The sequence below is a fragment of the Cetorhinus maximus genome, chromosome 4 (genome assembly GCF_964194155.1).
Source record: "Cetorhinus maximus chromosome 4, sCetMax3.hap1.1, whole genome shotgun sequence".
In the NCBI taxonomy this organism is placed as follows: domain Eukaryota; kingdom Metazoa; phylum Chordata; class Chondrichthyes; order Lamniformes; family Cetorhinidae; genus Cetorhinus; species Cetorhinus maximus.
The window spans coordinates 79,672,678-79,685,213 of NC_135882.1; the positions used below are offsets into that span (position 1 = coordinate 79,672,678).

The 12,536-nt window shown below is 45.5% G+C and overlaps 1 protein-coding gene across 1 annotated transcript in view; it reads left to right on the forward strand.

Moving 5' to 3' along the window:
• The window catches only part of cpa6 (carboxypeptidase A6), a 136,866-nt gene extending 124,646 nt beyond the window's left edge, over positions 1-12,220 (forward strand). The window contains exon 10 of the mRNA XM_078541231.1: positions 12,027-12,220. Within this exon, the coding sequence (XP_078397357.1) occupies positions 12,027-12,220 (194 nt within the window). The remainder of the gene's footprint in view (positions 1-12,026) is intronic.
• The last annotated feature ends 316 nt before the right edge of the window (positions 12,221-12,536 follow it).

The window sequence follows — 12,536 nt, forward strand, 5'->3', positions numbered from 1 at the left end:
ATGGATCTAACTTTTTGAAATGCCTGTACCTGATGTGCATCCCAACACCATGCTTGGGCTTTCTTTAATAGCTGCCCTAAGGGTTCAGTAACTTTTGCTAGGTTAGGCAGGGATTTTGCCAGCTGATTAATCATACCAAGAAATCGTTGAAGGTCTGGGATGGAAGTAATGATTGGGAATTCACTAATGACTCTTGTTTTTGCAGGTTTGCCATTATGCCATTGCTATTAACAATGTGCCCCAAGAAATGAACAGATGTTTTTGAGAATTCACACTTCCATTAAGTGTCAGACCTTATAGATGTTTTTGAGAATTCACACTTTCATTAAGTGTCAGATCTTCTTGCAGGTGGTTTAAAATTGCTTTAACCCTCAGGGCATGTTCTTCGGCAGATTCACCATAGACTAAGATATCGTCTACCTGACATATTACCCCTTTGTGGCCCTGTCGACTGTTAGACATGGTTCTTTGGAAAATTTCCAATGCTGATGTCATACCAAATTAAAAAAAGTTTAAACCAAAATCTCTCAAACGGAATATGAAGATCACTAGTAATTTTGATTTCTCATCCAAAGGCACTTGCCAAAAGCCACTGTTGGCATCTAATTTTGGCTTCGCCAAGCTTTCATCCAGTAAGGAAACTGGATGGATTTCCCTCGCTACGGTCTTATTAAGTTGAGTTATCTCTACACAAATGTGAAGGGATCCATTAGGTTTAGAAACCGGAACCATTCCAGCGCAGCACTCTGTAGGCTTAGTGACAGGAGAGATGACTGTCATCCTGGCCATTTCTTCCAGCTGTAGTTGGACCTGTTTCATTAGTGGATGTGGTATCTTCCTAGGTGTGAAAAGACACACAGGTTTAGCATCGCTTTGCAAAGTAATGCTATATTCCGTCTTAAGTTTTCCCAGACCTGTAAATAATTTTGGGAAGTTTTTTCTGAAGTCACATCTGGGTTCTTGTTGATTGACTTCATCCACTTTCCTGATAAGATTGAGGTCTAAGAAAGAATTCCTGATTCTGTAGAACATATAATGTTACCAATATCTGTTTTCCCTTGTATTAAAGTGTTGCCTGTAACTTTCCCTTGACTTTTAGTTCAATCCCTCCTGGACTGTGTAGCTGGGTTTCCGTTGGCTGCAGGCAATAGGTTGGTAGCCATGGTTCGTTGTCTGATGAAACCATTACACTCGTTCTAGTATCTAGTTTAAAGTCGATGATATGTCCATTGACATATATATCTGTGTTCCAGAATGCATGGTTAAGGTCATTGATCTCAGTCAGGAAATATTTTTGTTCCTCGTCTGGCAGAAATTCTTCAACTTGAAGAATAGTCTTATGCATGAAGACTTTTTCTTTGAAACCTGCGAAGTTAGAGGTTTTACTTTAGCACGTCTTCCCAAAATGGCCAATTCTTTTGCAGAGAAAGATTCTGCAAGTTTGCAGGACACTGTTCGCACCTGTGGTTCTTTTTGGTGCCACAGCGCTGGTGGGGTTTTATGGCGTGTTGTACTTTGCCTCCAATTATACCTTCTTTTCTGATTTTTGTTTTTGCATTCCTAGGCTTAAAGAACTGTATGGTCACTGGAGATTTCCTGAGCCAAGGTTTATCTTCACTTCTCAGTATTGCCCTGTTCTTTTTACAGACCTCTGTTTGTCTTACCAGTGCTTTTTCGAAGGTGAGGTCTTCCTTAGATTGCAATAAGTCTGATAGGGATTCATTAGTAACACTGACTAGAATGCGGTCTCATATTAATTCTCTTTTTAGGTCACCATACTCATATCCTTCACCCAGCCTGTAAAGGTCATTAATAAAAGCATCTATTGGTTCGTCTGGTTTCTGCCCTTTTGTTAAATTTGGCTCTTTCCAGAATGTTATTGCTCCTCAGGTTGAAATAGTTATCAAAGGGTTTTAAGACTTCTTCAGATTTATCAGAGGTCTCATTGATGCCCTGTCCTGCAATAACAGCATCTACTACTGTTCCTATGGAGGAAAGTAATGTGTTGACCTGTTCAGCTTCCAATCCTGAAGCAATTCGGAACCTCAAGAATCTTTTCCTCCCAAGTACCCAGTTTTGAGTTTGATTTGGTCCTCCAATGTGTCTAACCTTCTCAGGTAGCATAAATTGCAGATCCATGGCTTTTCTAAGCTTTTAGGTGATTTACCTGAAATTTTAAATTTTCCTTCCAGTATTTAAAGCATTCCCATGCTGTACAGCCTCTCACTGAGTCCCGCTACGGTCACTGTCTCTCCTTCGGGGACCTCTCAGCTAGACTTGGTATTTATTTCCTGAATGCTGCAAAACTGTTACAACTGCTTTGCTTTACATTATTTCAATAATCTCTTCATTCCCTTCCCCTGGATCAGCGAATGTTTGTGGCACCTTTTCTTTTATGCTGCCTCACAGTCACCAGATGTAACGACGCCGACCTTGGACCTGTATCCCGTCCTTGCTCAGGATCTGGTTTTCCAGTGCTGCCTGCCCAGTGCTCCATTAAAATCGATTGTTACCCTTTTTAAGGGTTACTCACCAGTTCCACGATCTTTGCTTGGTTCTCTGATTCAAAGCCTACGATTGTTGAATCAGAATTTTCTTCACAGCATATGCTATGGTGCAGCCATGAATGACTTTGAAAATTGATTTTCTGACTCTTGCTGCCTCCACTTCATCTATGGAGCAGCTTTGGAGTTCTTCAATTATGTCTTACAGGGTTCTGCAGTTTTGGTGCCACTTTTACAGGTCTGACATTTAATCTTCTTTAATGTTGAATTTTCAGTGTTTTGGGGTCCATCACCACTGCCAACATGTTGTATATTGGTTGGTCTAACTTTTGAAAGATTACTGAGATGTTGGTATGTTCAAACAGCAGCTGGTTTATTTTATACAGCTGAACTATGTACAGCTATCCATGACTATGTGTTACAATGATGAACATACTCCCTCTTCTCTCCTAGTCATGTGTTCTCTTACCTCATCATTATGGAAGGTGCGATTTACACAGTCCCACACATTGACCCTTACAAACCTTAATACTATGGGGCCCTTAAACAAGTTTTAAATCTCTCATTAACATGTGTGAGAAACCATGTACCACCCCACCCCCTTTAGCTGATGAGTCAGTACTCCTCCATGTTGTATACCACTGGAAGAAGCACTGAGGGTGGCAAAGGCACAGAATGTACTCTGGGTGGGGGACCTCAGTGTCTATCACTACAAGTGGCTTGGTAGCACCACCACAGACTGAGTTGGCCATGTCCTAAAGGACATAGCAGCTAGACTGGGTCTGCAGCAGGTGGTGAGGAAACCAACAAGAGGAAAAAACATACTTGACCTCATCCTCACCAATCTGCCTGCCACAGATGCATCTGTCCTTAACAGTATTGGTAGGAGTGACTACAGGACAATCCTTGTGGAGATGAAGTCCCGTCTTCACATTGAGGATGCCCTCCATCGTGTTGTGTGGCACTACCACCGTGCTAAATGGGATAGATTTCGTACAGATCTAGCAACTCAAGACGGGGCATCCATGAGGTGCTGTGGGCCATCAGCAGCAGCAGAATTATACTCGAACACAATCTGTAACCTCATGGCCGGGCATATCCCCCACTCTACCATTACTATCAAGCCAGGGGATCAACCCTGGTTCAATGAAGAGTGCAGGAGGGCATGCCTAGAGCAGCACCAGGCACACCTAAAAATGAGGTGTCAGCCTGGTGAAGCTAAAACACAGGACTACTTGCTTGCCAAACATCATAGGCAGCAAGTGATAGACAGGGCTAAGAGATCCAACAGCCAACGGATCTCAGATCTAAGCTCTGCAGTCCTGCCACATCCAGTTGTGAATGGTGGTGGACAATTAAACAACTCACTGGAGGAGGAGGCTCCCCATCCTTAATGATGGGAGAGCCCAGCACACCAGTGCAAAAGGTAAGGCTGAAGCGCTTGCAACAGTCTTCAGCCGGAAGTTCCGAGTGGGTGATCCATCTCGGCCTCCTCCGGAGGTCCCCAGCATCACAGATGCCAGGCTTCAGCCAATTCATCTCACTCCACTTGATAACAAGAAACATCTGAAGACACTGAGTACGGCAAAGGCTATGGGCCCTGCAATATTGCAACAATAGTACCGAAGACTTGTGCTTCAGAACTTGCTGCACCCCTAGTCAAGCTGTTCCAGTATAGCTACAACACTGGCATCTACTCAGTAATGTGGAAAATTGCCCAGGTATGTCCTGCAAACAAAAAGCAGAACAAATCCAACCTGGCCAACTACTGCCCCATCAGTCTACTCTCGATCATCAATAAAGTGATGGAAGAGGTCATCAACAGTGCAATCAAGCAGCACTTGCTTAGCAATAACCTGGTCACTGATGCTCAGTTTGGGTTCCACTCAGCTCCTGACCTCAATACAGCCTTGGCTCAAACATGGAGGTGAGGTGAGAGTGACTTCCCTTGACATCAAGGTAGCATTTGGCCGAGTGTGGCATCAAGGAACCCTAGCAAAACTTAGGTCAGGGGGAAATCTCTCCACTGGCTGGAGTGATAACTAGCAGAAAGGAAGATGGTTGTGGTTGTTGGAGGTCAATCATCTTGGTCCAGGACATCACTGCAGGAGTTCCTCAGGGTAGTGTCCTAGGCCCAACCATTCTCAGCTTCTTCATCAATCACCTTTCTTCCATCCTAAGGTCAGAAGTGGAATGTTCAGCGATGATTGCACAATGTTCAGCCTATTCGTGACTCCTCAGATACTCAAGCAGTCCATGTCCAAATGCAGCAAGACTTGGACAATATCCAGGTTTGGGCTGACAAGTGGCAAGTAACATTTGTGCCACACAAGTGCCAGGCAATGACCATCTCCAACAAGAAAGAATCAAACCATTGCCCCTTGAAATTCAATGACATTACCATCACTGAATCCCCCACCATCAACATCCTAGGGTTTACCATTGACCAGAAGCTGAACTGGACTAGACATATAAATACTTTAGCTACAAGAGCAGATCAGAGGCCAGAAACCCTGCAGCAAGTAATTCACTTCCTGACTCCCCAAAGCCTGTCCACCAGCTACAAGGCACAAGTCCAGAATGTGATGGAATACTCTCCATTTACCTGAATGAGTGCAGCTCTAACAACACTCAAGAAGCTTGACACCATCCAGGACAAAGCAGCACGCTTGATAGGCATCCCATCCAAAAACATTCACTCCCTCTACCACCGACGCATAGTGGCAGCAGTATGTACCATCTACACTGCATGAACTCACCAAGATGTCTTAGACAGCACATTCCAAAACCACAACTGCTACCATATAGAAAGACAAGGGCAGCAGACACATGGGAACACCACCATTTGGAAGTTCCCCTCCAAGCCACTCACCATCCTGACTTGGAAATATATTGCCATTCCTTCACTGTTGCTAGGTAAAAATCCTGGAACTTAATCCCTAACAGCACTGTGGGTGTACCTACACCACATGGACTGCAGCGGTTCAAGAAGGCAGCTCATCACCACTTTCTTAAGGGCAATTTGGGATGGGCAATAAATGTTGGCATAGCCAGCGAAGCCCACATCCCATGAATGAATAAAAGAAAAATGTGCAGGAAATGCCTCCAGTTGCTCAAGCTCATGGTTTGAGTTTGAGGAGCAGGTGGACTCATTACAAGGCTGAGAATTTCCTTGAGTGTACATTCCAGGAGGTGGTCACCCTGCAGCTACAGAGAGCTCAGGAGAATAGTAAGTGAGTGGCCATCCAGAAGGGTAGGAAGAGGCAGGCATCACAAGAATCCTTTGGGAGTGTGTGACTCTCAAACCGGTTTTCAGTGTTGAATGCCAGTAAGGGTGATGATACCCTGAAGAAGTACAGTCTAGAGCAGATGCATGGCAGTGTTGGGCAAACAACTGCATAGGGGTTACGGCATCATCCAGAAATGCAATAATCATTGAGGATTGGATAGGTTTGCAATTGATGACCTGAGTCCTGCATGGTGTGTTGCTTCTCTAAAGGATATCACTGAGAACACTTTGAACAGGAGGAAGCGGACCAGCCAAAATTCAGCGTTAGAATTGGAACCAATGACATAGGAAGGAAAAGGGTTGATTTCCTGCGGTCAGTTTCAGGAGCTAGTGAGAAAGTTAAAAAACTGAACTGTAAAGATAGCCATCTCTGGATTGCTCATGGTGTCACACACCAGTGAATATAGAAATAGTGGGATAAAATAGGTAATGTGTAGCTGGAGAAATGGCACATGAAGACCTTCAGATTTCTGGGACCTTGGATCCATTTCTGGTTCAAGTTGGATGGGTTGCAGATTGCCAACTGAGGCTAAACTAGTGGTTTATAACATTCTAGTGTGATCTGTTTGCTTTTATATTCAATGTTTGTCTTTATAAACCCAAATGCCTGTATACTTTTTTAACCACCTTTAAGGATAGGTGTACTTTCTGCCCATTTATAGTTTACTGTTCTTCCATTTTAGTCCCTTCCCAGTGCATCTTTTCCACATTGACTCTATCTACCATGCTTCCATCCATTTCATCATCCTGAAACCTGTGACTATTCACCTCATTATCTACTATGTTGACATATTTCATATCATCTGCTAGTTTCTGCACCTGAGTCTAGGCCATTTATAAAAACGGTAAGGAGTAAAGGACCAAAAACTGACTCTTGAGGGTCGCTAGTGCAATCCACCTCCCAGTCTGAAAAACTCCATGCACCACCATGCTTTGCTTCTTGTCACTTACGCCAATTCTGTTTCTATACTGTGGGGAAGAACATTAGAGGCCACCAACATATGATAGTCACCAAGAAATCAAATAGGGGATTCAGAAGAAACACTTCACCCAGTGAGTGGTGAGAATCATAGGGAATAAGGTGAATAGCATAGATGCATTTAAGGGGAAGTTGGATAAGCATGTGAGGGAGAAGGGAATAGAGGGCTATGGTGGAAGATTTGGATGAGGAAGAATTGAAAGAGGTTCAAGTGGAGCATAAACGCTTACAGGCCAAATGGCCTTCATTTTTGTTATTCTATGTACTTTCACACTGCCACTTTTCTCTTAATTCTGTGAGCTCCTAGCTTCTTAACAAACCTGTATATCATTTTGTTGAGTGCCTTCTGAAAGTGCATATATGCATCTACTGTACTACCTTGATCAGCCTTCTCTGTTATCTCATTAAAGATGTAAATTAAGTTAGTCAGACATGGTTTGCTTGGCTCTCCTTAATTGCTCATTGCCTTTCAAAATGAAAGTTAATTTATCCCTGATAATTGTTCCAATAACTTCCCACAGTTAGGTTGTATAGTTTCCTGGTTTATTTCCTTCCCTTCTTGAATAGTGGCATGACATTAGCAGCCTTCCAGTTCTCCTGCGCAGTAAGGAAATACTGGGCGGAATTGTCCCAGATTTGCACAAAACACGGGCGGGAGAAAGGATGTTTTACCCACTGGCCGCAATGGCGGCTTTTTGCGCCGTATTGTCTCATTCCTGGTGCCTCCCGCCTCATTAACAATGGATTCTGGGAAACACAGCGGATCGCTAGCCGGGTGGTCTCTGATTTGTCCCCCCCCCCCACCGCCATCACTGCAGGCCTTCAATAATCTGGGCACCATATTTAAAGGGCGCCTTTGCACAGAGCTAGCTCTCTCTAAGGCATTGGAAACTGCTGGAAAGTCATGGCTGACAAAGGGAGGAAACATGCTGCTCCCAAATTTAGTGACATCTCCCTCGGACACCTGCTGGATACTGTGGAGGCCTGTGGTGAAGTCCTCTATCCCCATTCTGGGTGAAGACCAACAAACAAGGTCACCAATCCAACATGGGAGGCGGTGGCAGCAGTGGTCAGTGTCAAAGCCCTGCAAAAGAGGACAGCCACCCAGTGCAAAAAAGGATGAATGATCTTTTCTGTTCCGCCAGGGTAAGTCATTCTTCTCATCACTCTCAACTCACACACTCACAAACCCATCACATATCCACAGGGATCTCACTCACTGCCAGATCCAGGGACATCACCATTCACTCTCTCACACACACCTTCATTAGCCTTGCGGATCGTGTCCTCATCCCGTCCATTGCACCACTCACCACGCACACATGCCAGGCATCCTTATCATCGGGCTTGGCAGGTGTCTTGCTTACACTCTCCCCATCTCCTGTCTTGCAGGACAAGCTAGCACACAACAAAAGGGAGAGGTCGCAGACTGATGGAGAAGTGTCTGACTTGCTCCTCACAGACTTTGGAAATGGAGTCTTCCAACCGGCCGGTAGTGATCTGGACTGTTCCTGTGCTGACAGTGAGGTCGGTGGTGCTCAACCAAGTGAGGATCCAACAGTGCAACATCCATCAGACAACCATACTGTGATTCAGTTCCTCTGTTCCGCAGTCTCCCGCCATGCATTAATTATCTCTCCTTGCTTTCCAAGGCACATCTGGGAAACAGCCAAGGGGGTCCACAACCCAGGTCGTCATCTCAAGCCCCAAAGGCATCTTGGAAGAAGAATCTGATGACAACCTAATTGAAGACTCATCACAGCGCTCACCCACACTCTCCAACAGCGCAGAGACACACACCTCGGTGGGACCTAGTTCTCAAGTAGCCTCGAGCTCACAATCTGGTGAGCACACCGCACTGTCTGTGGCAGCAGGGACTTCCAAGTTTTCCAGCACTCAGAGGACTGCTGGAGGCCAGAAATCTGCTGAGTCCGAGTCAGATGAGGAGCCTCTGGACTCGGTCATACCTCATTTGCTGGAGCTGCAAAGGCAAGCTCGGGAACATCAGGAAGGGATGTCTGCTGCACTCCTGAGATTGCAAGGCAGGATAGAGGAGTACGTCCACCATCAGGTTGGGGTGATAGTGCTGACGTGCCAATGCACTAAGGTCAACACTGAGGATGGCGGCCGCCATGGAGACCTAGGCCTAGGACATCGGTCCTGCACCATTGCAAGGGCTGAACTCCATCGCTGACATCATTGTTAGCCTCCAACAGTGTCAATGTGAGAGGGGTGCGGGGCAGCTTGATCTCACTCCAGCTTCCCCTTCTCCTCAAGGAGTCAGCCAGGGGCCCTCGGGAACCCATAGGGAGGAGAATCAGCAGATGCTCACCCCAGGGCCATCCACTTAGGTGACTCCGGGAGCGTCTAGCCCATCCGAATGCCCTCTTCCTGTGATCCCAGCAGCTCCAGCTCCACAGGCCGAGGAGGGTGTCACTGCCACATAATAGGACCCCGAAAGCAGGCCGGGACCCTCCAGGTCTCAACACTCCATGAGGACGTCCGTCAAGGTCATCATAGACAGGACATAGCTGTCAGCAGGCTGCCTCCACCTCCGCTGTGGATTGGGGGAGCACCAAAACATAGTGGCAGGGTTAGGAAGGTTAAGAAGGTGTAGCTGCACAGCCTGGGCATGGGTATTAATCATTTGTACAGAATGTTCACTATTGTAAATAAACTCCCAAGAATGTTTCCTTGCCTATGGCTCCTTGTTATGATGAACAGTGTTCGTGTCACACAGATGTGAAACCTTGGTTCCTGCACAAGATAAAGGCAAGTGTCTCAGTCCAGGGCTTCTTCTCTGCGCAGTGTGTAACCTTCAGATCAAAGTGATGGTCTGGCTTAACACTCACTGGGCTGATGTGTGACACCCTCTGGGGACTGTATTGCAGTGTTCCACCAGACCTGGAACCTCATTTTCAAAAAAGTTTGCTCCCCCAAAGTCTGGGTCGCAGCATGAGCCTCGTTGTACCGTCACTCTGCTGCAGTCTGAGGCCGCTACATGGGTGACATCAGCCACGTCTTCCCTTGTCCCTAAGGAGCCAACCCTGTAGCTTCTCTGGACGCTGGAAGATGTCATGGATCTGAGACCTGCTAAGGATATAGGAGTCATGGACGCTCCCTGGAAATTGTGTGCAGACTTACAGGATGTGTTTGTGGTGGTCGCACACCAGTTAAACATTCAGTGAGTAGAAGCCTTTGCGGTTGACATAGTTGACTGCTTGTTGTTACAGATATCTTAGTGCCACATGAATGTAGTTGTTGGCATCTGCAACTGTGGAAAACCAGATATCTGCACAAATCCCAGCGCTCTTGTTTCCTGGCTTTCCTGATCCCAGACAAAATGCACAAAGCTCTGTGCCTTTGTGAAGATGGCATCCGTGACCTCCTGGATACACTTGTGCTTGGAGGCATGCGAGATCCCACACAGGTCACCTGTGGAGCCCTGGAAGGAGCCACTGGCATAAAAATTGAGCATTGCAGTCACTTTCATGGCCACTGGCAGCAGATGCCTTCCATGTCCCCATGGCACCAAATCCTGCAGCAGGTGGCACATGTGACTGACCAGATCCCTAGACATGCACAGTCTTCGGTGGCATTGGTTCCTTGTCATCTGCAGGAATGACAGGCGTAGTCTGTAGACCCTGGGTCTAGCAGGGCGCCTATGAGTGATGGCTCACTCTGGATCTTCAGCTGCACACACTGCAGGCCCTTCATCTTGAGGGAGGTGCTCCTCCCTTTACCGAGCCAGGTGCTTCCGCCGCTCTCTGCTTCTACTTCTCTGATCTCTGAAAGCCATGAGGCATACTGCTGAATCACCAGGTTCCATGATCCTCATGTTGTCCTCCTGCAGGATCAAAGTGAGAGATGGAGGGTTAGCACATGTGTCCTAAGAGCTTCTCTTGGTTAAGTCTGAAGGCCCCTTCACACATGCAGGAAAGTGCTAACCCACCACTTAGGTGTCCAGCGTGTAGTGCGCTCATTGGCTGTCCAAAACCCCACCCACATTCACCCCATTCCACTTGACCGATTGGCGGCAGCTTCGGCCATTGGACTGCATGCTGTGTTCTCAGCTCAGGCACAGGCATTCTCCTAACCTGAATTGCAAGTCTGTGCTGTTAGCTTGAACTATAATGGATATTGGTCCACACTTTAATAAAAACATTGCAAGGGGCTGTGAGTGCCTCTACCAGTGACTGCACCATGGCCACCTATCACAAGGGGATTGTACTACTTGCCCAGTTGGCCAATTGCTCTGCTGCCTCTTAAAACGCACATTAATTTGCAATCTGTGCCCGAGGGATGAAAACTTCATAGCATTTGGTGGCACTTTTATGCTTTTGCGTTGCTTAAGTGGGCAGAAAAGCTTCAGAGGCCCAACTCCAAGCATGTCAATGGAGCTGCAGCTGAACAGTCTCAGCTGCAGAAGACTGCTCACTTTTGACGAACTTTTCCAAGTGCATGGCCACGTGAGCGATAAATTTGATGTGGGGGGCTGATTCCAGTGAGCAGGGCATATAATTAGATGCAAATGTATTAAAATGATGCTCCTGATGTGCGGCGGTGGGAAATGTGGCCCGCCATTGACGGGTGGAGCAGATGATTAGCAAAGTAGTTTCACGACGGCATAAAACTGAATTTTGGCCTTCGTGTCATATTCTCCATCCCTCCCCCCCACCCCGCCCCCCGTGCCAAGCCTGCCATGACACCGGAAAATTCCAGACACTATTTCCCCTAGTTTGGGTGTCAGTAAATATAGGTCTTCAATTTAGAAGTAATAGTAAGACAGTGAGGAGAAAGGATTAGAGAAATTTTCTTACAACAAAGAATGCTTAGCCACATGGAGTGATTGAGGCAGAAGCTATTGTTTCCTTTAAGAAGAATTGAGTAAATAGTTGAAAAAGAGAGAGGTACAGGGCTATGGGGTGAGACAAGAGCAGCAGGATTATTTTTGGATAGCACAAGAAAAGAGCCAGCACGGACATGATAGATGGAATGGCTTCCTATGGTGTAAATTGAGAGCTGATCTCAAGAAATTGTTTAGACACAGTGACTTTTTAAAAAAAGGAAAGGACTTCTGCATAGTGCATTGGTGGTGAAATCCTTGGAATCATTAAAAAATAGCATTTTGAGGATGTTAGACTTACTGGACGGATGAACTCAGATGAGACAAATGGTCATCTTCATCCATAAATATCTTGTGATATACATTGAAATGTAAGTTCTAATAATACATTTCTCCTTTACATTTCAGATGTCACTTCTGGTAGTTCTATGGATTGGGCCTATAAACATGGCATTCCCTACGCATTTGCATTTGAACTGCGAGATACTGGATATTATGGGTTTTTGCTGCCAGAATCTCTAATTAAACCCACATGTACAGAAACAACATTAGCTGTAAAAAATATTACAAACAATATTCTTAAGAAATGCCCATTGAGATGAGCTATTCATCACCACCTGATTTATGTTTTTTTAAACTAATACAAACCATTTTGCAATGTGACCTTTTTTGCTTAAATAAGCTAAATTGACCATAGATTTATATCTCTATCCATACGTTTTCTTCATATGAAAGATGGGATGGGCAATAAATGATGACTTTGCCAGCGACAATGAATTATTTTAAAAATAAATTAAATAAGTATTTTGGTGACCATAAATGGCAAAAATTTATCACCACAATCTTCAAATATACTGTTGCACCAAATCATAACAACGTGGAGTTCTGTATGGATTATTGTCTAATTAAAGATTTTGG